The 25,009-nt window shown below is 50.5% G+C and overlaps 1 protein-coding gene and 1 long non-coding RNA gene across 3 annotated transcripts in view; one reads left to right on the top strand and one right to left on the bottom strand.

Moving 5' to 3' along the window:
• Nucleotides 1-3,998, bottom strand: part of KDM2A (lysine demethylase 2A) — a 113,726-nt gene extending 109,728 nt beyond the window's left edge. The window contains exons 1-2 of the mRNA XM_035013371.1: nucleotides 3,110-3,998; nucleotides 1,759-1,883 (exon numbers count right to left, since the gene is read on the bottom strand). Of these exons, the coding sequence (XP_034869262.1) occupies nucleotides 1,759-1,800 (42 nt within the window). The 5' untranslated portion in view covers nucleotides 1,801-1,883; nucleotides 3,110-3,998. The remainder of the gene's footprint in view (nucleotides 1-1,758; nucleotides 1,884-3,109) is intronic.
• Nucleotides 3,999-4,443: 445 nt separating this feature from the next.
• On the top strand, nucleotides 4,444-11,712 carry LOC118015646. Of its 2 annotated transcripts, none has more exons than XR_004680678.1 (3): nucleotides 4,444-4,892; nucleotides 5,801-5,934; nucleotides 11,182-11,712. It is a non-coding gene; the product is annotated as an uncharacterized LOC118015646 (long non-coding RNA). The 2 variants fall into 2 exon arrangements; XR_004680677.1 differs by lacking the exon at nucleotides 4,444-4,892 and adding an exon at nucleotides 4,931-5,329.
• The last annotated feature ends 13,297 nt before the right edge of the window (nucleotides 11,713-25,009 follow it).

Raw genomic sequence — 25,009 nt, 5'->3', positions numbered from 1 at the left:
AAAAGGTATGCTACAGAAGGAATTTACACTTCAGATATAATTTTGTCATGTAATCTTAGAAAGAAAAACAAGACATCAGTCATCCTAAACTTCAGAATTACCCAAAATTCCAAGATCCCCACCAAATATCTGATGTACCCCCCTAATACAACACTGCTACAACAGCACATGAACCAAAAGAAAAAATATGCTAGATATGGAAAGGGTTAATGTGTGCAACAGGTAGCAATCATTTTACAATTAAAAAATCATCTTACCAAGACAAAAGTCACAGATTCCCTGGATTTCCTTACCACTACCTCCCTACCTTGTTAAAAAATATGAACTTTTTCTGGCTGAATGAAAGGCTCTTCCTTTGAAAGACTGGATCCCAGGATCCAAGAGCCCTCTAGTATTTATGTAACAATACATAAACAATGTATTGTTGAGCTTAAAATGAGCTCAACAATTCTACAAGCCTGACATGATAAAAATGATTCCCCATATAGCTGGGAATAACACCTGGGAAGAGAATTCTGCAGCATCCTTGTTCTTCTATGGTCCCGAAGAAAAGTTTAAGAAATATCAAAACAAAAATAAACCTTAAGCATACAAAATTTCACTACTGACATACATAGTTTATTTCTGAAAGTTAAAGAACCGTAGTTTATTTCTAAATGTTAAAGAACTATATTCTCAATACATGCTTTGGGAGACAAGAGGCAAATCTCTGGAATAAGTCTTGCCAGAGCATATGCCTGCTGGATATACTTGCCAATGCACTCCACACCTTTCTAACAGTCACGTTTAAACAAAGTAGCCTTTTTTCAAAAAGAGTGGAGATCATCAGAGAATGATTACAGAATCACTCTGTTTTCCTCCAAACTCAGTCTAAAACACAGAGCCAAAGAAAACCACCATAATTCCTTTAGTAATCTTCTAGGTCTCTCAGTTCACCGAATTTCACATGATAGAGACAATTCTTTGGCTCCCATACCTTACTCTAAAGACACAAATTCAAATTTCTCAAATGAATATACGGTGAGAATATTAATAAAGTTCTCTTTGACTAGGGGATACAAAAATCAAATTCTTGAACTCCAATAGGGAAACTCTGAGAGGAAAATAGGGCTTAAAGGAGCAAATATTCATAGGCACATATAAGCAAATTCCCTCCAAATCATTACTAAGTAAAAATTTCTTTCAACAAGATATATCTCATACTTCCTTCCCAAAATACAAAATACAGAACTTCTGGCATTCTACCCTTTCTCAATCAATCCCCACCAACCCTCTAAACCTATCAGTGTTACTTGTGTTAAAAATAGAAATCCATAGTTCTACTTCCCAGCTCAAAGCCACAAATCCTGACATACCATAATCTACAAAAATGATACAGAACTAACGTTCCTCAGTTTTGCCCCTAAAATTTACATTCTAATCTAACTTAATCAGATTTATTACAGTGTCAGTATTGCAAAATTAGTAATCCCTGTCATGATGTAATCCACAAAATCCTTTGATTTACAACAGTTTCTATAGAAGTTAAGGTTACATATAAGTCCATTTCCAAACAGGATGAATATTAAGGCTCTAATTGCTTGGCCTAAAAACCAAATGAGATATTAATACATCATCTCTCCTCTGGTATACAGAAAAGCCACCTGAAAAGTTTTAATCACAGTAGGTCCACAAATGGAAACAGAATAGTTATTGTGCTTCAAAATTGGGGAGAAAAAAAAAAAAAAAAAGGAGAGAGAGAGAGAATAAAATACTAACCAATCTCTGGCTGTAACGAATCCTTTCTTCTTCGGGTTCCATCTCTCACTCCTCTGTTGAAATTACTGTAAAGAAACCACTCCAGGGCTGCCTTCCTCTTCCTCCTTAGGAACCAGGTTGCAACACTAAAGCATAATGATATGAGCAGAGATGAGAACTCATCCCCAAACTCAAGCTTTCTTTTCACAGAAAGAAGTATTTAAGATATGTGCAAGTTAAAGGCTCTCTGACAAATCTGGTTCCTCTTCATCAGTTTGGGACCCCTCTGCTCTGGGGCAAGTGTTTCCATGCCATGACCAACGTTAATCACATTACAACTGTCCGAGGCCTAGGCAAAAGGAGATGATGTTGGTTTCAGTTCCTTGTGGATGGGCCACAGCACTGTTTCTTCCCCACAAGATTACAATAAGCAAGCCTCCCTTTGATGGCAGTAGTAGGAAAAAAAAAAACAAAAAAAAAAAAAAACGTGTTGGGGGGGGAGACTTATATCTATAGAGAACGGACCAGGTGAAGCAGGCACTGAACAAATCCAGATCCCAACCAAATTAGCTCTCTCTCACTGATAATTAGAAATTAAAGGAAAAAAGGGCAGACTATATTAAAAAAGGACCAAAAAATCAGGATACAGAAAGATTCCAAAACAATTTCCCATACCCCTCTAGTAAAGCCGTACACCATCGTTGCCTGCCTTCCTAGACTCCCTGGATCTTTCTCATTCCCAAACCAACACTCCACCCCAACACAATATGTGTACAACTCTGAAACAAATTCAAGAGAGTTGTAAACCAGGGACAAAAATTCCATTAGATCTTTTTGAATAAAGTAATAAAATGAGCGAATCCATCTATAGGAATAAGTAAAATACATCTTTTCCAAAAATTACGACCGATCTGCGCGACGGTCGATCCATAATACCAAGAAAGGTTTTTCTTTTTTCCGAAATATTCTCAAGGATAATGGCTTCCATAGGGAATGCAGAATTTTTTTTTTCCTTTTCGCAACTACCTTTCAGCCACGTTAATAGCATCCTTTCAAAACTGCTACAAGACCAAAGGACCCAATGACACAGTTGCAAGAGCAGTTCGTGGCAGAGCCCTCCTAGAGGAAACCCTTGTCCCAAGTCGGGAGGGAAAGAAACCGTGTTTGCACCCCCTGGGCGAGGACCGCCGGGGACTGAAAGCAGCCAGGGCCGGAGAGGAAAAATGGCAAATCTCGCCGGGCTCCCCGAAGGAAAGGCGCTTCAATGGTTCACCCATCGGAAAAAGAAATAGAAACTTTACATTAAGACTTTAGATAACACGGTGAACCAAACTTCCAGGGGGGGTGGGGGGGCTAGGAGGGGGAATCTCACCGGGGATTTTGCTCGTGAGTTCTTGTCCAAGTGAGAAGTAAAAGATTCCAAAAACTGAGAGGAAAAATTAAATCCCAAACGTCGTCTTCGTTTTTTTCCGTGGATCAGGCCAGTATCCAGAGAGGGTCAGAGCGACCCGGAAAAGAGGAAACAGTTGCTGAATCAAACCTCCTCTTCAGGCTTCAGAGACCGGGAGTCGGAGGCGTCAGGAGAGGGGAGCGCGACCCCTCGGCGCCGAGCCCGGGGCGCCCCCGCCTCCCCCGGGCCAGCGGTCAGCAGCCCGAGCCCGAGCCCCGGGCCAGCCCCGGCCGCGGGGAGCGCCCTCTTCGCCGTGCCCTCGGCGAGCAGCCGCCCGGCCGCCTCCGGAGCCCAGGAGCGGCAGCCGATCAGCTGAGACCGGCCGGCCCGAGGCTCCCCGCGCCGCCCCGGCCCCCCGGAACGCGGGCCCCGGCCCCGGGGGGCGGAGAGGGCGGGAGCGGCGCGGCGCGCCGGGCTGGGGGCCCGGGCTCCCCTCGCGTCTCCCCCTCAGCCCGGGCTCCGCGCTGCGGGACGAGCCCCCGGCTACTCCCCAGTCGCAGAGGAGGGATTCCGGGGGATGGGCCCCCTGGCGTTGCCCCTCCTCCCGGAGCGCCCCCTGCCCAGGATAGACGGAGCGGCGACAGGCCCAGCCGCTGGGAAGGTGCTCTGCGAGCCGCAGCCGCCGCCGCCGCCGCCGCTGCCGCCGGGGAGGGGTGTTGTTTCCCTCACACAGGAGGAGCCGCTGAAGCAGCCGCCGCCATTTTGAACCCGTCAGACTCTCACATACACACAGCTCCTCCGCGGCGCACTGCGCAGGCGCCGCCCCCCCACCCCTCCTCCGGCTCGCCTCCACCCCCACCCCCTTCAGGCCTCCCTTCGTTTCTTACCGCTCTCCCGGGCGCACGTGAACGCGCACGCGTCACTCCCCTCTAACGCGGACACTCCGCGGCGCGCGCACGCGCGGATGCGTCGGCCTCGAATCGCCCGCGCCCGGCGACGCCGACGCGGCTCCCCGCCCCCCTTCGCGTCAGCCCGCCCGCCCTCCCGCCGGCCCACCGCCCCCGCTCCCCCAGGGCCTTCTTCCTGGGCTCGGGCCCGACCCGCTGCTCGCGCCTGCGCGCAGGCCAGGATCCTCCTCCGCGCGCCCTCCCCTCCCACACGCCCTCGCTGGAACACACACACTTCGGCTCTGTGGCCCCGCCCCTCGCCGGCCAGCTGCTCCGGCGGCCCTCCCCCACCCCTCGCGGGAGGGTGGTGACCCCCCCAAGCCCCCACAAAGCACAACAACCCCCCTCAAGCGGTGGGAAGCAGCGCCCCGTTCCCCTTCAACCGCCCTTTGCCCCAGTCGGCCCGTCACAGTCACACAACCTGAAGGCCGGGTGGCCTGGGCCAGAGCAGCCGTTGCCCGCCTCAAAGCGGGGTCTCCCGGGGTCAGGCTGCTGGGCTGGGCCGGTCCGACCTCGGCGCCGTGTTCGGGCCTGCCCAGGGCGAGTGGGCGCACGGAAGGGGCGCCTTCCCCTGGCTGCCCTCCCTCGCCCGCCGGCCGGTGGGCCGAGGGCGGCCTGCCCGCCATCCCCGGGCAGGCCCCAGCGCCCCCACCGCGGGGCCCGTTCGCCCACGGCTCGGGGGGCTCCTCGGTGCAGCGGCTCGGCCCCGCCTCACCCACTCCTCGCCGCTCCGAAGGGGCAGGAAACGGGAGTAGCATGTCTGTCCTGGGCTCGGCTCCCCCTGGGGAGCTCCAGGCGCTTGACAAGGGCGTCCACAGGTACCAGGCGCGGGAGTGGTCTCCGCGACGGCCCGGGGGCGGCGGCGGCCGGCGCGCCCACTGCGGGCCCGAGGCGCCCGGGGAGGTGGCCCTGCAAGCCCCCGCTCCTCGGCCACGCTCAGGTTTCCGCAGCGCCGGTGCCCCCGGCGCCCCGGGTGGGATGTGACCCCGCCCCCGGCGAGTCGGGGCGCCCTCCACGGAGGGGTGCGCGGGTCGCCCCCACTCCCTGGGCCGACCCCGCCGCCCCGGGCCGCGGCGGGCGCGGGAGGCCCGGCTGGGAAGATGTCTCCTCTCCGTGCGCGCAGCTTCGCGCGAGGGTCAGCGACGGGGCAGCGGCCGCCCGAGCCGCGCCGGCCCTGCCCACGAACGGGCTCCCGCGGCTCGACAGCTGCCCGACGGGCTAGCAGGCTGGGGACGTCGACGGAGCTCGGCCAGAGGTATCTGAGCAACGCCATGCGAGCAGCCCAGCCGCGATCAGGGCATTTCCCCAGCCAATCTCGTGCTTTGGGGCCCGTTTAAATTATAAATCCCATGAAGGACTGTGGCTTGGGCGTTACGCATCCGGGTCGACACTCTTGGCTTCGCTACACACTTGCTGAGAGGTGTCACACAGATCTTTTTCTCCCTGCCTTGGGTTCCTACTCTTTAACCTCTGATCCTGGGATTCAGGAATGCAGGAGAGGGGAAAGAACGTGGAGTGAATCATATAACTTCTATAAACAACCTTCAGCTCTTTTAGGAGACCGAGAAAGACAATTGAAGTAATGATAGCTTCTGTTTCTATCAAGGTTTGAGCTCTAGGGTAAAGGCACTATGTAAACCCAAGGTAGTATTATTTATTACCACAGGATGTTTTTCTACATGCACATGTTGGGAGTTTTAAAAACGTTCTCTACTTTGTTTCACAGTATCCTTGGGAGTGTTGTACTCGTTTTAAAGGTAGACAACTGAAGTATAGAAGAGTTTGCCTAATTACTCGAACGGAGAGGAGTCCTGCGCTCTGCAATAGCGGACTGCAACATCTCCCAACAACAAAAGAAAGGTTCGTTAGTGCACTTGTCGTGATGAGCCCCGGTGATGTATGGAACTGTAGAATCGGTGTGCTATACACCTGAAACTAATTTACGCTGTATGTTAACTGGAGTTAAAATAAAAAAATTGAGGGGCGCCTGGGTGGCTCAGTCGTTAAAAAATCTGCCTTTGGCTCAGGTCATGATCCCAGCGTCCTGGGATCGAGCCCCGCATTGGGCTCCCCGCTCCGCGGGAAGCCTGCTTCTCCCTCTCCCACTCCCCCTGCCTGTGTTCCCTCTCTCGCTGTGTCTCTCTCTGTCAAATAAATAAAGTCTTTTTAAAAAATAGTAAATAAAATAAAAACTTTAAAAAAATGATTTGTTAATATGGTCTTACCCTCTTGCATTCCAGTCACTGGGAAATAGTCCTTATCCTGATACCAGTTTTGTTCAGACTTCTTAGATTCTCAGGAGCACTGATGTGAAGAAGATCTTCACCAAAACCCTATCAGGTCTAAAGCCTTTTTAAGTCTTTCAGACTACAGTAAAATATATTTTAAAAGCAGCAGTCTTTCACACTGGTGCTATGGTCCCAGAGGCAACTGGATGTCTGTAGGTATAGAAAAAGGCAGCAGCTTGTTTTAAGTAGAAGAGAAAGACTTTTGCCATTGTCAGATTAAGCAAGTGTTAGGCCTCATTGCTATTTGCAAAATAAATGGCTTTATTGACTTCCCACCTATCCTTATAACCCATGGGATACTTGGGGGCAAAGAGAAGAAGGGGTTCTCAAAGTAGTTCAACTTGGCCTTGCCCTTTTTCTTAAGGTCCCGAGCCCCTCAAGTAATTAACCCTCAACACTGAGTGAGTTGCTCACCTTCAGCAGATACCTCCTATAGATTTAACCCAGGTAGGAATGCTGGGAGGAAACCTAAGAAGTCTCTCAGAGCAATAACAGTCATACTTACTTTGAACAGAACTGCAAGTAAAGGTTTGTCAGATTACAACCAGCTCTTTTCCAGTTGAAAGCCATTTGTTAACTAGTCTGTGTGGCAGGGAGGGGGGAATAGCATTTAAACAGATATACACGGTGGGTTTTCCACAGGCAATCTTTGTTAATATTTGAAAGCAGATGTGCAGGGTAAGATAAGAGATAGTCAGATGGCAGTGATGCTCCCAAAATCACAATTGGCAACGGTGTATTTTGAGCCTCACTGCTTTGCCCTAAAAGAGACATTTTCCAGAATAAAGCTTGGGTGATTCCCCAAGAAGGGCACGAGAATTATGAACTGTATGGCTTCTACTGTAGCTGCAGGGAGATGCAGAGTGGTGGATGGGAAGAAGGAAAGAAAAGTACCTTCTAGAAACATTGAGAAGAGGATCCCTGGCTGGAATAAGCTGGCACCTTAATAAGATATTAACAAATCTCTGCCTTCTCGAGCAAAGCTGAGACCCAACAAATGCTAAGAGTCAAAATCCAGATCACCCACTTCTTTTGGGAGACTTTAGTGGGTGGAAGGAAACTATATAGTCTCGTCAACCAAGTTAAACTATTTCTAATTTCTCTGCATCCCTTAAATGTTAAGGAGGAAATAGGGATGTCCCAAACAGTGGAAGTCTAAACCAAAATAGAGAAGTTCGTTTTGAAGATTCCCGTGTGGTGGCATAACGAGTGATTAAAAAGCTTTGACGTCAGAGACTAAAGGTCTACCCTTTTACTCTTCAAAGCCTCCGTTTTTCATCTATGAAGTGGGAAAATGCCTAACTCTCAAATGAATAATGTTTTAAAGCTCAATGTCTGGCACATAATAGCCTCCATTTATAAGCATTTACTATGTTTCTGACCTCTAGTTTTAAGGAAAGTTTTGAGTAAAGATGCTTCAGTATTTAGGGTAAATTGACATGGAGTATAAGTAGTCACTCAGAGCTTCTCTTTCCCTTTCTAGCTCCTAGCCTTTCTTTTCTCCCCACCCCTGATGTCTCTGATCTCCATTTTCCTCTCTTCCTGGATTCTGTCTGCCTCTCTCTCATCATCACTTCCCTCCTGAGGTCTCTCTCTTTCCATCCTTCTCTCCATCACTCTGCCAATCCCCACCTGCTTTGTTCATTCCTCTCTCCCAGCTCAGCCTATTGTCATCTATCCTCAGCAGAGCAGACCTTGCTTGCCCACTTCCCCTTACCCATGCATTTGGAGCACTTAATCACATACTCTCTAGTTTTGCTAATCATTTCCTGAACATCTCCCTCCACCTCCTTCCACTAGACTATAAGTTCCTTCAAGGCAGGAGCCAGGCCACATTTGTAGCCATCAAAAAACCTTCCCAAATCAATATCACATACTGTGTCAAACTTAGGAGAGGTAAAAAACCAGGTGTTGGGTGATTGTGAGTTTTAAGGGATAGAAAGCTTTCTTTTGAGTATGGAAGTAAAATCTGAATTGATCAGGAGGAAAAATGGAAGCCAGAAATGCCCTGAGGATTGTCGTATCATCGAACATGAATGGCACATGAGATTCTTGTAAGTTTCATGGACCATGGTTGATCCCGTCTGTAGAACTATGGGACCACCGCCCTCCCTGGCCCAATGCCTCCTTGCTGCCATTTTTTCTGGGCATGTAGCCTGCCTTTGTGCGGACCTGCCTCTCCTGACTTGTGGGGTTGACTTCCGCTGTGAGGGCAGCTGCAGCAGCATCTGGGATCCACCTGCTCTTTTTAGCAGCCTTGCTTCACCTTGGGGCCAGGCCACCGTCACTCCCACTTCTAAAAGGGAGGACTCCCTGCCTTTTCCAGGAGTGGGTCTTGAAAGATGCCAAGCCCTGTGCGCCACCACACTTGCGCTTGGTTGGGGGCTCTTTCTGGCACCCTGGGGGTTTTCAGGTCTGTTTGCAACCTTATGCTTGCTCACTGGCTAAACTGCTGAGAGTTTGCAGTGCTGCAGCCACATCCCCAAGGGGCTAGTTGCCTAGACACTTAGGCCTGTTCCTGGATCTGCCTAGTGGGTCTGATCTTTGCCCATCTTCTTCAAGAACATCCATTGCCTTTTGTCAGCTTCGGCTAAGTCTGGTTCTTCTTTGGCCGATTTGTGAGAGGTTCTTACCAGATGTATGTTATTAGCCCAGGCCCTTAACCTATCAGGAACCCTGTTCTCTCTTTAATAAAACAGAGATAACGATTCCTGCCCTGTTTCCTGCTGGGATTATTGTGGAATCAAATGGACTAATGCACACGAACACCCCATGGAGGCTAGAAGACAACACATTTACACAGGATCAATGGTTCTCCTATTTTTTCTCATTTCTTTTTTTCCTACATGAAGGGTTTTTTTGCTACTGAGGACCCTGTGCCCAACACTAAATTGAGTGCTAAGATGGAAACAGGAGATTTGAAAAATTAGAAAGCTTGGCTTTTTACCCTTGAAGACTTCACATCATGGAGGACATACCGTGAAGAGGTAACATGCTTAGAGAACAATTACCATTACAGTCAACCACCAGATGATCATGTAGACAACAGGAACTGGAGAGAGAATTCCACTTGGATGTGGGCCCCAGGGGAGAGGGAAAGTTGCACATTTTTGTTCATGTTCATTGCTAGATCCCAGATGCCTCCAACAGTGCCAGGCATGGCTGGCACTCATCTGTCCGTGTTTACTGACTCCATGAATAAAGTAGCGTGGTGATGCTTTTGAGAGACTGGAGGGCTTTGAACCTTTGCAGATAGGTTTGGTTTTGGTAGAGTAAGAGAGGCACATAGGTTCTGGGGCAGAGGGTTGATGGGACAGCAATTGTTGGAGGTGAACTGTTCTTGCGGCTTGTCACTTCAGCTGGAATAGAGCTGATGGAACCCAAAGTCGCTACCAGGAGGTAAGGATGCAAATCTTAGGCCAAGTGCTTCCCTCTCTTTACTCCAGTTTTTCTTGTGATCTAGTCTCTCTGCTCCACTGATCTCTACCACCTCCAGTTTCTGGGTGTCATCTTCAGAATTCATATTGGAAGCACAGCTTTCAATGCCAGATTATGAGCTTAATATCCCCAACTTCTTTTTTCCAAATGCCTCTTTAATTATCTTGTTCATATATTGGACGTGTGTAATTTTAAAATGATGATCTTTTTTCCCCCAAATGCTTGCTAAATATTTAAACTCTGAAATGTATTCGGTTGTCTTTTTCTTTCTGGCGAAATCTATTTTCACACTCCCTGGGGGAACCACAAGAAAATATTGACTGCATTTAAGGTGAGATTTTCATGTGTTTTTTTTGCAATTATACTTGATTTGCCACCCAGCTTGGAGTTCATGTTTTGATTTTGTCACCATTACTAGTTCTGCTTCTACCATTGATCTAGTTATCATCTTGTTGGTAAACTTTCTATCCCTGTATAATTTCTTGGTTTGAGGAAACTGGGAGACACTATATGTCTATGCCTTAGCCTTTATTACTAAAACTGATTACAAGATTTACCAATATCCATTCTTTTAATAAACATGTTTATAATGGTGAAAGCTTATGTTTTGCGTAAATGTTAGTATTTTCCATAATATATTTAAGCATTTTCTGTTTCATTTCAGCATTTAGTACTCATTTACTATTTCCTTCTTTTTTTAAAGATTTTTCATTTATTTATTTGAGAAAGAGGGAGAGAGTATGCTCGAGAGAGAAAATGAGCAGGAGGAGCAGAGGGAGAGGGAGAAGCAGACTCCCCACCGAGCAGGGAGCCTGAGGCAGGGCTGGATCCCAGGATTGGATTCTTGTCCTGAGCCAAAGGCAGATGCTTAACCGACTGAGCCACCCAGGCGCCCCCATTTACTATTTCCTGTATTTCTTTTTTTTTTTTTTAAAGATTTTATTTATTTATTTGAGAGAGAGAGTGAGAGAGAGAAAGAGCACAAGAGGGGGGAGCGGGAGAGGGAGAAGCAGACTCCCTGCTGAGCAGGTAGCCCGATGCGGGACTTGATCCCGGGACTCCAGGATCATGACCTGAGCCGAAGGCAGTCGCTTAACCAACTGAGCCACCCAGGCACCCCTATTTCCTGTATTTCATGCATTTTTATAGTCAACCAATTCAGAAAAGTGGGCAAATTGAATTCTCAAATCCAGCTTGCTGGAAGATAAATATAGAATCTGCAATGTCTTTCTTTTTCTGAATCCACATTATTCCTCTTGAAGGGACCATATTTCTTTCTATATGCATTTAAGTCACTCCTTAATACACAGGCATGTAATTTGTCTGGTATTGATAGGAGAACAATGTCCCTAATTTTCGATACCGTCTCTTCATTCTCTAGTGCACTTCTGATGAAACCGACCACCCACTGTCTCACATTTGATTGGATCTCCGAATGACCATCAGCATCATCAACCACGAAATACATGCCAGTTTTTAACTCCCTGCTAGGTCCTCAAGATCTTAAAGCCTAAAACTTGGACCTCGCCCTCAAGGAGCTTACCGTTTAAAAAGGAAAAAAGCCAACTACGTCAAAACCGTCAACCTGCCTAGACAGACAACAGCATGGCAGGGCTGGGAGAGGGAGAAGTGGGGGTGCTTCTAGACACTTCAGGAGCTGCAGCAATGCTTTTGTCTATTTTCTAGGACTTCCTGGTACACTCACTTAGTGCTGCACTACTCCCTTATAGTCTGTTAGGTCCTCATCTATGAGGGGACATTAGCATTGAATCACAGAATCTTAGAGCTGGCATGGAGCTTGGAGGTCATTTAATCCAACCCACTCATTTTAAAAACTGGCCATCTGAGACCCAACGATGTTAAACAGCTTGGCCAAGGTCATGCAGCTAGTTTAGTAATGAAATTGGAACTATAAACCATGTCTTCTGATAGCTGCTTTTTTCTGCTGCTACTCAAATTGATGGCAGTTTTAACCATTGGATCTAGCATCATTCATTTGTTCCTTCCCCAGAAAGAGCACCAGCCTTTGCAAGACTCGGTACTTGGCACTGGGGTTGATTGCAACATGGGTGTGCACAAGACCATGTTGTGTGTGGGGGGGGGGAGGTCAAGTGACCATATAAATTAGCCTCTAAACTGAGACCCTTTGAAACAGAAAGGGTCTAAATTATAACTATATATACATCAAGTATAAACTAGGATGAGTGCCATGGTGGACATCGGGTCTGTGCAGGATACATACACGGTCTGTACAGGATACTGTGAGGGCACAAAGGTGGGAGGGGCCAATTCTACTGTGGGGGGAGGGGTGTCCAGTCAGGGAAGTCTTCTTGGAGGAGGTGATGCTTGAAAGTTACTAGGGCTTTGATGTTAACCAAGAAGACAATGGGGGAAGGGCATTTCCTACCTCTGGCATGCTCTGGACATAGCAGGACAGCCAACAAAAGCTGAGCATGCAGAGGTGGGGGAATTCTACCCTAGAGGACCTCTCCCACCATATTCAGCAAGCAGATGGGGGCGCAGTGACCCCCAGTCTCCCTTGGATCCCAGCAGGTATTCAGTCATCCAGGCAGCAGATATTTACTGAGGATCCATTAGGTAGCAGGCACTGCTGTAGGCCCTGAGAATACCGTGGATATGACAGGCAGGTGGCTGGTGTGTGGTCCGGCGGGGACCCTGGAGATGCACTGACTGTATTCCCAGTCCAGCTGCATCGCGCAGTGAATATGTCACTTTGCTCAAGCCACAGAGCTCTTTGGGGTTCGGTTTCCTCATCTGTAAAATGGGGACGAGTCCCTCCTCGTAAGGTGGCCGTTACAGGATCTAAATGGGTTAACAGTCCCCATGCTAGAATAGCACCTGGACCATAGGAAGTGCTCTACGAGTCTGTGAAATAAAACCGAGCTCACAGTTAGCCGGGAGAACCACAGCAAATTAATTATCAGGAAAATTCTATAAAGAAAATAGGAAAACTTCTCCAAGGAAATGACCTTGGAGTTGAGATTGTATAACAGAAAGGAACATTCCAGAGAAAGGGAAGTGCTTGAGCAAAGGCACTCAGTGAGAGCAGGCATTCATGTAGACAAAAGGCAGCAAACCAGAGGGGCCGAGGTGGAGACTGGTATGAGATGGAGTCAGAGGGGTGAGACTGGGTCATACAGAGCTTCCCACAAGCTGGAAGTATACTCTCAGGGCAGGGGCAGCCCACGGTGGTCATGAACGCAAGGAGATGACAAGGTCAAGTTTATATTTCAGAAAGAACTCTCATGCAAAAACAGAATGCTGGAGAGAAAATTCAGGTGTTCCGTGGATCACTCTGAGAGAATTTCAGGCTATGGCCTCGGGCAGTAAGTCTGGTATAGAGAGGAGAGAGGAGAGGTAGAGGACAACTTCCACAGGGTCTGGTCACACATGGGACCATGTGGGAAGTGAGGCAGAGGGAGGGGTCACTGCTATGCTGCTGCCTCAGCTGCATTTGCTGTGCGCCCCCCGAAATGGGGAATCTAGAAGAAGCAGGGGCGGGCCAAGAGGATGGGATGAGACTGGGGCTCCGCCAGGGCTGGAGTGGAGAACAGTCTGCACCCAGACCATGGGAGGCACATGATGGCCCACAGAAAGTGTAGGAGACCAGAATTGCAGGGATAGGGCTGCAGCTAGGAGGACTCTGCCCAGCCCTTTGAAGGTGCTCAGTTATTGCTTGAAGAGTGAATCAATGTAGGAAGTGTCCAGCCAAGAAAGAGGAGCCCGTGAAAATAGCTGAGAAGGAAAGACCAGAGAGGTAGGACCCAAAGAAGAAAAGCAGCATGGGGTAGAGTGTCAAGCAGGAGGGAGGGGTAAGATGCAGCTGGAGGACCACCCCTGGGTGGGGAACCATTATGACGTCACCTTTGACAAAAGTGTCAGTGCAGATGGGGGTGGAGGGGTGGGGTCAGAATGCCACGAGCTGAGAACGAACAGGAAACAAAGATGGCAAGTGTACCCCTTTCCCTCATGGAACTCGGCTGTGAAAACAAGAGCAGAGGGAAGACAGGATGGGGCGGGGGTTGTGATGGGAAAGAAACGAGCTTGTCTTGGGGATGGAGAAGGCAGGGTGGTAGGCTTTGGAGCTCTAATCCCTTTCTCTCTGACAGAAGCCATGTCTTACTGCTCTGAACTTCTTTGGAGGGAGAAAGGGGTGGATTAGGGAAGCCTACCTTCTGTGACCCCTGGGCATGCCAGAGGTCAGTGAGGAAGGAGAGCTTGGAAGAGCCCAAAGCAGGCCACGATGGCCCCAGTTGACCAATAAACAGGTGTTTCTGCCTCCCTCAGGCTCAGCTCTGCTTCTCTCCCACCATTGCCCTTGGACTTTCTGCAAGGCCTGGCCCTCAGCCCTTAGCTCGTCCTTCCCTCCAAGTCCTCATTTAATCTCCTAACTTTGAACATCATCTAGGTGGGGGGAACTCCCACTGCTATTGCAGCCCTGACCTTCCCATACCACCTGGCCAGCAACTTCACACTGTTGGAGCTTCCCCTGGACTCTCCTGTGGGGAACGAGGTCTCCTGCATGTTCCTCCCATCCAAACTGGCTCAGGCTATGCTCCCTCCTCCCCAGGCCCTCCTCTGCCCCCAAACATGTGCCCTCCTGCTGCCCCATGTGGATTCCCAAAGTGCTGGAAACCACCCACCCAGTTTGGCATTTGCTGCATGATCTTTTGGGTTTTGGAAATCTCCAGTGAGTATCTTGTTCTCCCTCCTGGGGATAAGCCCCCTGAAGACTGGGGCTTCCGTGTGATGGTTTCCTCCCCTGCATCTGGAATCAGCCCTTGGAAACAGCCATTTCCTCATTAATGCGTGTGAAGGTAATGAATGTGAGAGGAGGCCACTGGGTAGGGGCCGAGGGCATAGGAACCAACTAGAGGGCTTGCCAGGAAAGAGGTGGAATTTGTGAAGTAACTGTCAGAGGAGGACATCGCAGGCCCCAAGTATTGGCAAGGGAGTGAAGACTCAAACGGGATGAAATGATGGAAGAGGCCATTGAGTGACTTTGTCAGGAAGGCCCATCCTGCGGGTGGTGGCGATGGGAGAGGAAGAGGAAGTTGTTGGTGTGTTTAGCCAGGGATGGGAAATTGGCTGGTTGCCGGCAGCCATGAGAGGCTCTAGAAAGGACGGGTATCCTATACCCGAGGGAAGAGATAGGGCATCTGTGGCACCAGGGCTGGGCACCCCACTCTGTCAGCAGTTGCTAGAAGCTGGTAATGGGGAGGGTTGATGGCCACAGACTAGACTGAGGCGATGACGGAGGAGTGGAGTGGGAAGAGTGGAAAGGAGGCAGAGAAAGACCCGTGTTTGGCAGAGGGCATGGAATGAGGAGGGTGGAGGTGACTCATATAGGCTAAGCTTCACCCTGTGAGTGGGAGTAAAAGCCTGAAGAGAGGCTGATGAACGCTGCATTTCTTGGTGGTCCTCATCCAACTCCATTCAAAAGGGTTGAAGAGGAAGGGTTGGAGAGGCCTCACGGGTGGTCTTAAGGGAGAGTAGTGGTGTCTTCCTTCCATGAAGTTGAAGGGGCCAGCCCTCCTCACCTCATCCAATGCATTCTGGAGGGGGGTTGTGACTTAGGTTTGACCCGGCAGACCCTCTCTTTCAGGATGTTGATCCTGAGCCAGGCGAAGCTCCCTGGCTTCCCACCAACCCAAATGTGGTCCTTCAGCCCCTCAGTCAGTTCTGAGAGCCAGCTCCCTCTGCAGATGCACATACTTAAATTCCTCTCTGCTTTGGTTAGCTGGGGTCCCTTTCTGTTGCTCGCAACGAAGAACTCTGACTAAATCTGAGAGTTCAATCCTGTAGACTAGAGGTTGAGGATGCTGTCAGATTCCTGTGCGGATGTGGAGTCCAAGGAGGAATTCAGAAGAACCGCAGGTTGGTTCATCATTTTAGTTTCCTACGTGCCCCATACTGTATGCCAGGTACGGAGGATAGAAAGACAAACGGGACGGGCTCCAGTCTTAACATAAGCAGGTGAGTGTGTTTTCGTTTGAGTTCACCCAGAAGCAAAACTCAAAACAAGGGTTCAAGTGCAAGTAGTTGATGTGGGAAGTCCTAGGGGGCACTGATAGGGAAGTGGGGGCTAAGACAAGGAAGAGAAGAAGGCCAACAGAGGTGCATCATCAAGCAAGCTACTACAGTGAGTTACAGGAGCTCAGCCTGGCTAGGGCCTCTGGGAGACAGTGTAGAAGAAGCCTCACAGTTTCATTTACCCACCAACTGCCATCTGTCATTGGTGGACGGTGGCCTCCAGAGGCCATGAGTTCCCCAGCACTTCCAAGGAGTTCGGGCAGAGACATAGAATGTGTGTTGCTGAGGAGCCGCGGGTGGGCCATCCCATCCAGGGCTGTGGAATGCAGTGGAAGGAGGGTCCGATGGGTTCGAGAGAGTTGGGACATGGACGGGATGGTGGGCATCAGAGGAGAGCGGTCAGTTCCAGAGAGAGAATGTCCTCAGACTTGAGTGACGTTCTCCACTAAGGCTCTCTAGGCATGATGTGTTTTGAACTTGAACTTGCAGATGTGGTAAAGGAAGGCCAGCTGGAAAGAGAACCTGTTGTGCCAAGGTCCAACCCCAGGAGGAGGCAGCCTGAGCAGAGGCAGCCTGCTTGGCTTAGAGGTGGGAGGAAGGTGGCAGGAGAGGGGAGCCCCCCCATAAAGCAGCATCATCTCACCGACCTCCCTGGCCTTCACTGGCTGCCAGAGATGCCCTTTAAACTTTTATTGGGGCGCCTGGCTGGTTCCATTGGTAGAGCATGCAACTTTTGATCTCAGGGTTGTGAGTTCAAGCCCCACATCGGGCGTAGAGATTACTTAAATAAATACATTGAAAAAAAATACAGGTGAGGTTGTGTTCCTGCTCTATTAACACAGAGAAGGCTGCCTGTGTTCTGTGACAAGTGTGAATGAAGTGCTCAGAGGGCTGCTGGCTGCTCGGAAGGCTGCAGAGGGGCCTCTCCCAAGAAAGTGAACTTGATGGGCAGGCCTGGGTGGGGTGCAGGAACATGGTGAGGAAGAACTGTCCCTGGGCATCGTCAGACTGGGGGATGGCAAGGTGGGAGAGGGACAGGCACTGCTGCAGGCCAAAGGATGAGACACGTCCACCTGACATGCGGAGGAGCCCAAGATGGGAGTCACTGTGTCAGGTGCTAGAGAACCCTAGGTTTGCATAGGGTGAGGAAGACACAGCCCTTTCTCTCGAACAGAAGCACAGTCCAGTGGAGGAGATGAAAAAGGCTGCAGTAAATGATAGAGGGAGGTGACAGCTGCTGGGGCAGGGCGTGGCAGCTGCCTGGGAGTGGAGGAGGCTGTGGGAAGCAGAGTAGTGTGGTCTGATCCTGCCATGGAAAGGCAAGCCCTGCCTCCCGCAGCCTCACCCCCACACGCTCCTCCTTCCTGCCTGCCGGCTACTATCCACCCAGCGCCCAGCCTCCGGGCACCTGCCTCCCCCATGCCCAGCGGTCCTGCCTGCCCACCACTCCTGCCCCTTCCTCTCTCCTTGCAAGGCTCAGCAGGTTCCAGTTAACACAACTGTGCTACAGCCCTAGAATTATCACCAGAAAATACCCCATGTCCATTGTCCTCTTTGACCTATGTTTGCATAAGGACACTGAGTTTCAGGCAGCCATGTGCTCTCAGGGGCCCAGACGCGGCCTGGGGCCTCATAGTCTTGTGACAGGTCTGAGGACAGCAATCCCCTTGGACGAAGCCCTGAGCCTTCACAGCTTAGCTGTGCCCGGGGTGACGCCATGGCTCTTCAGGTCCTGAGGTGATGTGCCAGATAAAGAGCTGCTCCTTACAGGGTGCCCTTCTGGAGTGCACAACTCAAGCTTCACTTCGTCTCGAGATTCCCTAAGATGGGCACGACAAGTGTGTTAAATTGAAATTCTGCTCACTTCTGAGAGAGGTCCCAGCCAGAGCCTAAAGTGCCTTTTCTTTCATTTTTCTTTTTAAAGATTTTTTTTTAAGTAATCGCTACACCCAATGTGAGGCTCGAACTCAGGATGGACCCCAAGATCAAGAGTCGCGTGCTCCACCGACTGAGCCAGCCAGGCGCCCCTAAGATGCCTTTTCCGTACCCCCCTCAGCAGTTGTGCCCAGGTGGGCCAGGGGTTGGCAGGGGCTGCAGCCAAGGGCAAGCAGCAGAGCGTGGCCCCACTGCAGGAGGGCTACTCCGTGCTCACAGGTGCAGTGATCCCCAGTCTCTCTCGCATCCCAGCAGGCTCCCCGGGAGCTCCTACTGGGGCGGAAGCTCCCCTCTCCAGGGCAGTTTCCAAAGGAGGGCTAGTCAGGGCAGCTTTCTGGGACTGGGGCAGAGCCTCCTCTAAAAAGTGGGTACATGGCTGTGGGGCCAGGGTCTCTTCGCAACGGGAGATTTGTCCTGAGTCTTGCCCACAGCTCTGAGTGACGGTGATGTCCTAGGCGTCAGGCGTGTACTTGGTGGGAGCTGACAGAGCAGCTTCAGGGGAAGGGAACCAGGGTGGGGGCACGAGTTGGAGTTGGGTCTTTGCTCCTTAGGGGAAGAGTCTCCGTCCTGGCCCTGACTAGTTTTCAACCCGAACTTATGCTGGGGCATCCTCCATCCCACCTGTGGTTCTCGCCCTGCCCTGCTCTACCCTCAGTCTGGAGGCAAAAATTCTCCAGGGTCCCCCTGCCTGGCTTAGCCCGAAATTCCTCCCTCGCCTCCACCACGACCCTCCATTCCAGGTCCCAGCCCCATGCGTAGTGACCACAGACCACTGCCCTGTGAGGCTGGACCAGGTAGAACTTGGGCCAGAGGCTCAGAGAGGCTCCGGCCAGCTGAGTGGAGGGGTTTGGGGCCCCTGCTGACCAGTGGACAGCTGTGCCTCGTGCCCCAGCGGCCTCAGCCTCCCTGACACAGGCCCTGCAATCTCCGCCCCGCCCCGGCAGGCTTTTAATGCGTGCCATAATCCCTTCTGCTGACGAGGCCGGCAGAGGGGTGGGAAGAGGGGCCAGCGAGCTTGGAGAGGCCCTGGGAGCTGTTCGGCCTACAGCCCAAACACCTTAGGAGGGGCTGTCTTGGGCCGTCCCAGCCAGGGGTCCCTAGGGCAGGCGGTCAGCCCAGGGGCGGGGTCATGCCCTGGGGCTCCGAATTGAGTTCGTCTGGAACAGAGTACTTAGATCTGGATAATTGAAGGCTGTGTCCTGGCTTCCCCAGACTCCTGGGGTCAGGGGACTTGGGCTTTGGCGGGTGCGTCAGAGAGTGAAAACGTGTGAGCAAGCCCATCAGGGTCTGTTTACATTTCTATTGTCAGAGGCCAGCGTCTGTTTGCTTAAACCTCAGGAGGTCTCCCCTGGCTCTTTTGGGTCTTGGCTTCAGCTCAGAACTTGAATTTCACAAGTCAGCGTGAATTGCACCCATTTATCTGTCTTGCCCAGAGGTGGGGCAGTTTAGGCTTAGATAGCGCACGTGCATTTAATGAACGTTAAAGGTCTCTGAGGGAGGCCCCAGGGGGTGTCACTAAGCCTCTGGGACCTGCCCTCAGCCTTTTTGCCATCTAGACACCAGTCAAGGTACACAGGGAAACCAGCTCCAACAGTTAAGGTCTTTAGAGGCTCTCAGCTGAAAGATCATGGGGTCTTACCCCAGCATGGATAATAGGATGTCTCTGATCAACACAAGATTTCTCCTGGTGACTACTTGGATTAATTTTTTAAATAATATTTTTAAAAAGATTTTATTTATTTATTTGAGAGAGAGAGAAAGAGCAGGGAGAGAAGCAGAGGGAGAGGGGAGAAGCAGACTCCCTGCTGAGCAAGGACCCTGACGTGGCGCTGGATCCCATGACCCTGAGATCATGACCTGAATTGAAGTCAGATGCTTAACCGACTGAGCCACTCAGGCACCCCCTTAAAGAATGTTTTTATTTTAGAAGTTTTAGATTTATATATATATATATAAAGTATTGTACAGAGTTTCTATGTATCCCTGCACCCAGGTTTCCCTATTACTAGTATCTCATATTAGCCTGGTACATTTGTTACAAGTAGTGAACCAATGTTTCTTTTGTTTTGTTTTAGTATTTTTTTTTTAAGTAGGCTTCATGCCCAGCATGGGTCTTGAACTCATGACCTCGAGATCTAGAGTTGTATGCTCTGCTTACTGAGCCAACCAGACACCCCTAGTGATAAACCAATATTGATACATTATTAACTAAAGTCCGTACCTTATGTAGATTTCCTCACTTTTTACCTAATGTCCTTTTCTGTCCCAGGATCCCATCCAGGACATGACACTACATTTGATAGTCACATCTCTTTAGGCTCCTCTGGTTGTGATAGTTTCTTAGATTTCATGTGTTTTTGATGACAGTTTTGAGGAGGACCTGCCAGGTAGTCTGTAGAATGTCCCTCAGTTGGGGTTTGTCTGATGTTTTTCTCCTAATTAAATAGGGGCTCAGTCGGTGGAGCATGTGACTCTTGATCTCGGGGTTAGAGATTACTTAAAAATATATATATTTTTTTACAGGTCTGTGATTCATCAGTCTTATATAATTCCCCGTGCTCATTATATCACATGCCCTCCTTAAAGTCCATCACCCAGTTACCTGATCTCTCCACACCCCTAAAATAAAATTTTAAAAAAATAAAATAAAAAATAGATAGGGGCCATGGGTTTTGGGAGGAAGATCACAGAGGTGAAGTGCTTTGATTAATTTCTAATATAAAAACTAAATTACTTCCCAAATTGTTCATTTTTTCTCCCCTCCCTCTGCCCCTGCCTTCTTTCCTGCCTTCGCCTTTTCTTTTTCTTCTGTGGTGCACCTGCTTTGCTTGCCCCAAACACTTCCTCCATCTCTCTGTTGGGTGGTGGAGGACTAGACCTATCCATCAGAGCTAAGGAGTTGAGGGGCGGGGTGCTCAGTGGGCTGGGGGTTGTGGGTGGGGGAACCTGGAGGGTCTCTGGGGGCAGGGGGGCCAGTGAGGTGTAGCGATTGAGACATGGATTTCCTGGGTTCAAATCTCAGGGAGTCTTGTATTTTCTGCATCTATGTTAAGAGCACCCACCTTGTTAGGGTTGTTGGGAGTATTAATTGAGCTGGTAGAGAATAGACCCACCAAAGGGGGTGCTTGGGGTGAGTCCTAAAAAGTCCTGCTTGACTGGGGTGGTGGGAAGTGAGGAGCAACACTCTCCTCTGTCCACTCCCCCACCCCCAAAGGCCCTTCAGCAGCCCCCGCAAGGTCTGATAATCAATGTATCTAAAACCAAAAATGTCAGGGAGCAAGCCAGAATTTTTCCTTCTCTAAAACCTTTCTTCTCTAGTTTATTGATTCCTGGACTCCCTTTAACAATTCCGAATAAGGGCGCCTGGGTGGCTCAGTTGGTTAAGCAACTGCCTTCGGCTCAGGTCATGATCCTGGAGTCCCGGGATCGAGTCCCACATCGGGCTCCCTGCTCAGTGGGGAGTCTGCTTCTCCCTCTGCTCCTCCCCCTCTCCTGTTCTCTCACTCTCTCTCTAATAAATAAATAAAATCTTAAAAAAAAATTTTTTTTTGGGCGCCTGGGTGGCTCATTTGGTTAAGCGACTGCCTTCGGCTCAGGTCATGATCCTGGAGTCCTGGGATCGAGTCCCACATTGGGCTCCCTGCTCAGCGGGGAGTCTGCTTCTCCCTCTGACCCTCCCCCCTCTCATGCTCTCTCTCTCTCATTCTCTCTCTCTCTCAAATAAATAAATAAAATCTTTAAAAAACAACAACAACAACAATTCTGAATAAAGCTGCACTAGCCCTTCGATAGAGTTTCATGTAGAGAACAGCCAGTCAACTCCAGTAGGATTTAGGGGCAGGAAGACCTGAACCCTGTCCCCACCAGCCCTATGTGATCTTGGGCGGGTCCCCCAACCTTTCTCCTTTCCTGAGCACCAGGTGTGCTTGGAGGCGGTACGGGGCCACTGAGTGGTTAACACACTACTGATCAGCCAGGCTACTATTTAAATAGAACTTGTTTTTTGTTTTGTTTCATTTGGTGCCCAAACCCCAGGTGTGAACCAGCACTTGTTTTTGAATAAAGCTTTCTTGTTTTCATTTCTTACAAAATAAGTGTTCCAAAGTGAAACTAGAAACAATGCAGAAAATGTGCAGCAGCGGATAGTTTTTTAAAAAACTTGTTAGAATATTCACTAGAGGAAATAACATGCAGCCACTAAGAATGATATTCACCTAAATGCACCATGGTATCCTGGATGGGATCTTGGAACAGAAAGGAGACATTTGTGAAAAAGCTGGTGAAACCTGAGTAAGGTCCAGAGTTTAATGTACTGTGTTAATGTTAGTTTCTTAGTTTTGATAAATGAGTGTTAACATTAGGGGAAGCCAGGTGAAGGGTTTATGGGGACTTGATGTACTATTTTTGTAATTCTTATTTAAATCTAAGATTGTTCCAAAATAATAAGAATGTGTAGACTAAAAACAGGTTTTGTTTTTGTTTTTATTTTAGGCTAAAATTTTGGGGAAAAAAACCCCCAGAATTCAGAATTGTACGGTGGTTATGAGGACTTAATGAGTTTGGCAGGTAGTGAGCCCTATATACTTGTTAAAGAAAAAAAATATTGCCCATGTCACCAGAATGAATTTAAACGTTCCTCTTTGTCGCCCTCCAGATTCAAAGTCTTAAATGTGGGAGAGATAGCAAGAGGAGTCGATATTGGTGATGTCCTAGCTGCCAGGTTAAGGACAGAGTGAGGGTCCAGTGGGTGGTCCAGCTTCCACAGAAGAAGGGGTGCTGCCTCCCAGTAAGGCTGCACAGAGAATCAAGAAACCAGGGGGCAGTCCAGGGACTGGGCTGCGAGGTGCTCAGGAAAGAATTGTCTAGTGCGTGAATGAATAGACAAACAAAACAAACAAATGGAACAACCACAAGAAACAGAAAAGTTAGTTAAGGAGGAGACCCCAGGAAGCAGGAGGAGGGAGTGGGGGCAGTGAGACTGGAAAGAGAAGCTCTTCATGGTGTGTCCCGCAGGTCGCCACTGGGACCATGGGGCATTTCGATCTGCCCCTCCACCCTTTGGTCAGGGGGTCCCTGGGCTGGGGTAGGGGCAGGGATAAAGGTGGAGTGAATGGGAAGTTGCACGCCATGAATCTAGGCACCCAACCAGTGACAACAGCCTAAAGCACTCTTTATTGGGGGGAGGGGCGCGGCGGAAGAGCTGGGGTGGGGAAGTGAAAAGAGTTGGAGAGCCCGGGGTGCCTGAGGTGGGGGACTGGCCAGCAGGGAGTCCTGCGGGATGTCTCGGGTACTGTGGAGGCAGCCTTTTGTCACAGGATAAAGCACCTGCACCTGGAGGGAGCACTGGGAGAAGACAGTCGAGATTCTGCTCACCTTTCCCAGCACCCTCCGGCCCCCAACACAGGGTCTGGGGCTCTGCATGGGCTAGTTCTCCAGCAGGAAGGACCCCACAGTCCTCCAGATCCTCCCCTTCTTCCCTTCCCTCCTCCGCCAGCCCCCCAGGATAGTTCTGACCAGGGGAGGGCGTGCCCCCAGGTGCCAGCCCACAGTGCTTTACTTTCCAGGAGCGCTCCCTGGGGTTCCTTGACGTTCTAAAGTATTTTGATGATCTCCCACAACTATGTTATAAATTCTGGGGTGGGGTCAAGGGAGAGGAAGTCAGGAGCCAAGACCCCCATCTGCCTCCCCAGGTGTAGCACCGAGGAAATTAAGCGAGCCTGGGTTCCGTGGGCCCGTGAACAGCGCTTCCGGCGAGTGGCCTCCTTTGATCTCACTCCAGCCCACGCACTTGACCGTAATCCTGTGAGGTGTAAGTGCCGCGCTGGGATTCTAATCCTAGATTCTGACGCTAGAGCCCCAGCATGATTTTCATTCTAAGGCCTCCCATACTCGCCGAACGGTCAAGTCCTTGGCCACTCCGAGCCTGTTTTTTCTTCGGTAAAATGTTGGGATGGGCACGGCTAGTGGGTGGCGGCTCGTGGGAGTGCGTGGTGCCCCACAGTGCTCCAGGCGGGGTGATGGGGCAGGTGTCCTCTCCTGGCCTGCGCGCCGGCCTCCCCTGTCCTGGGGAAAGGCTCCTCTCCTTGGACCCTGCTGCCCTCTGCTGGTGGAGGTCCGGCTACCTGGCCAGTGCCCAGCGGAGGTCCGGAGCCTGGGCTGGGAGTCCCGTCCTGCGTGCAAGAGCCCAGCTCGCCCATTCACTGCTTTTGGTCCCACTCTTTAGCTTTCTGAAACGGTTTCCTCCTCTCTGAAGTGAGGGGATGATGAGGACTGAATGAGGGAGGATGTGCAGAATGTCACTGACAGACTGCCTGGCCAGACAGGGCTCTGTGATGCTCTTCTGGTGGGCAGACAGGAGCACCGGTCCTAGAACAACCCTGTTTCAGATTTGTGGGTGTGAGGGGAGAGCTCTTTGTCTTACATTCAGCAACCCCCCCATCCCCAGCTCCCCTCTTATTTATCTCAATGGGAGAAGCAGGCTGAAGATGCATGCTCCCTCCCCCACTGGTTGTGTCCACATTGGAACTCCCAGGGAGGGTGGAGGATGGAGGTTTGGAAGGCATGGGCCACGTCCTGCTCACTCCCACATGCCCCTGCTTGGTGTTCAGTGTCTGGAACAGGGACGGCACATGGTGGACAGCCAATACGTATTTCCTAAACAAATGCATCAAGTGTCTGCCTTGTGATTAGGACCAGGCTTGGTGTCTCCACAGACGCGAGCCCCACAGGAAATTCCAGCCCATCCTCCTGCCTCCCCTCGGAGGGTCGGAGGGTTGGGCCAAATCTGACCTGTTAAACGGAAGCATTTAGTTGGAGATCAAGCCCTAGAAGGCATGCAGGGTGGCCAGTCAGCTATCCTGCTCTCCTGGATGGTGGCTCTCTCTGCCCCTCAGCCTGCTCTCAGGTTTTGTTGGTTCCATCACCAGGGGCTTTGGGATGACTTCCTGGGGGGGCCATGAGTTCTCAGCCTCCAAAAGAAGGGCCCCCAGGAGCAGAAGGAAGCCAGAGAAAACAAAGAGAGTGGCCCAAAGTGGGGTGATCTGGCCGCCGCCCTCTCCTCCCTGCACCCAGATGTGGGGCTCAGGGTGCCGCACAGGCAGAGTGAGAGGGAAGCTTTGTGACTCACGGAGTGTGCCCCACCCTCCCGCCGAAGGATGCCAGGGAGTGCCTGTTCTGGAGGAGGTGACTTGGGGTCCCCACCCCCACCCCTCGCTTTCCCG

This window comes from Mirounga leonina, unplaced genomic scaffold (assembly GCF_011800145.1).
Source record: "Mirounga leonina isolate KUSES-001 unplaced genomic scaffold, KU_Mleo_1.0 Mir_166, whole genome shotgun sequence".
Classification (NCBI taxonomy): domain Eukaryota; kingdom Metazoa; phylum Chordata; class Mammalia; order Carnivora; family Phocidae; genus Mirounga; species Mirounga leonina.
Note: the sequence above shows the minus strand (reverse complement) of the source record. Positions and strands in the feature narration are given on the sequence as shown.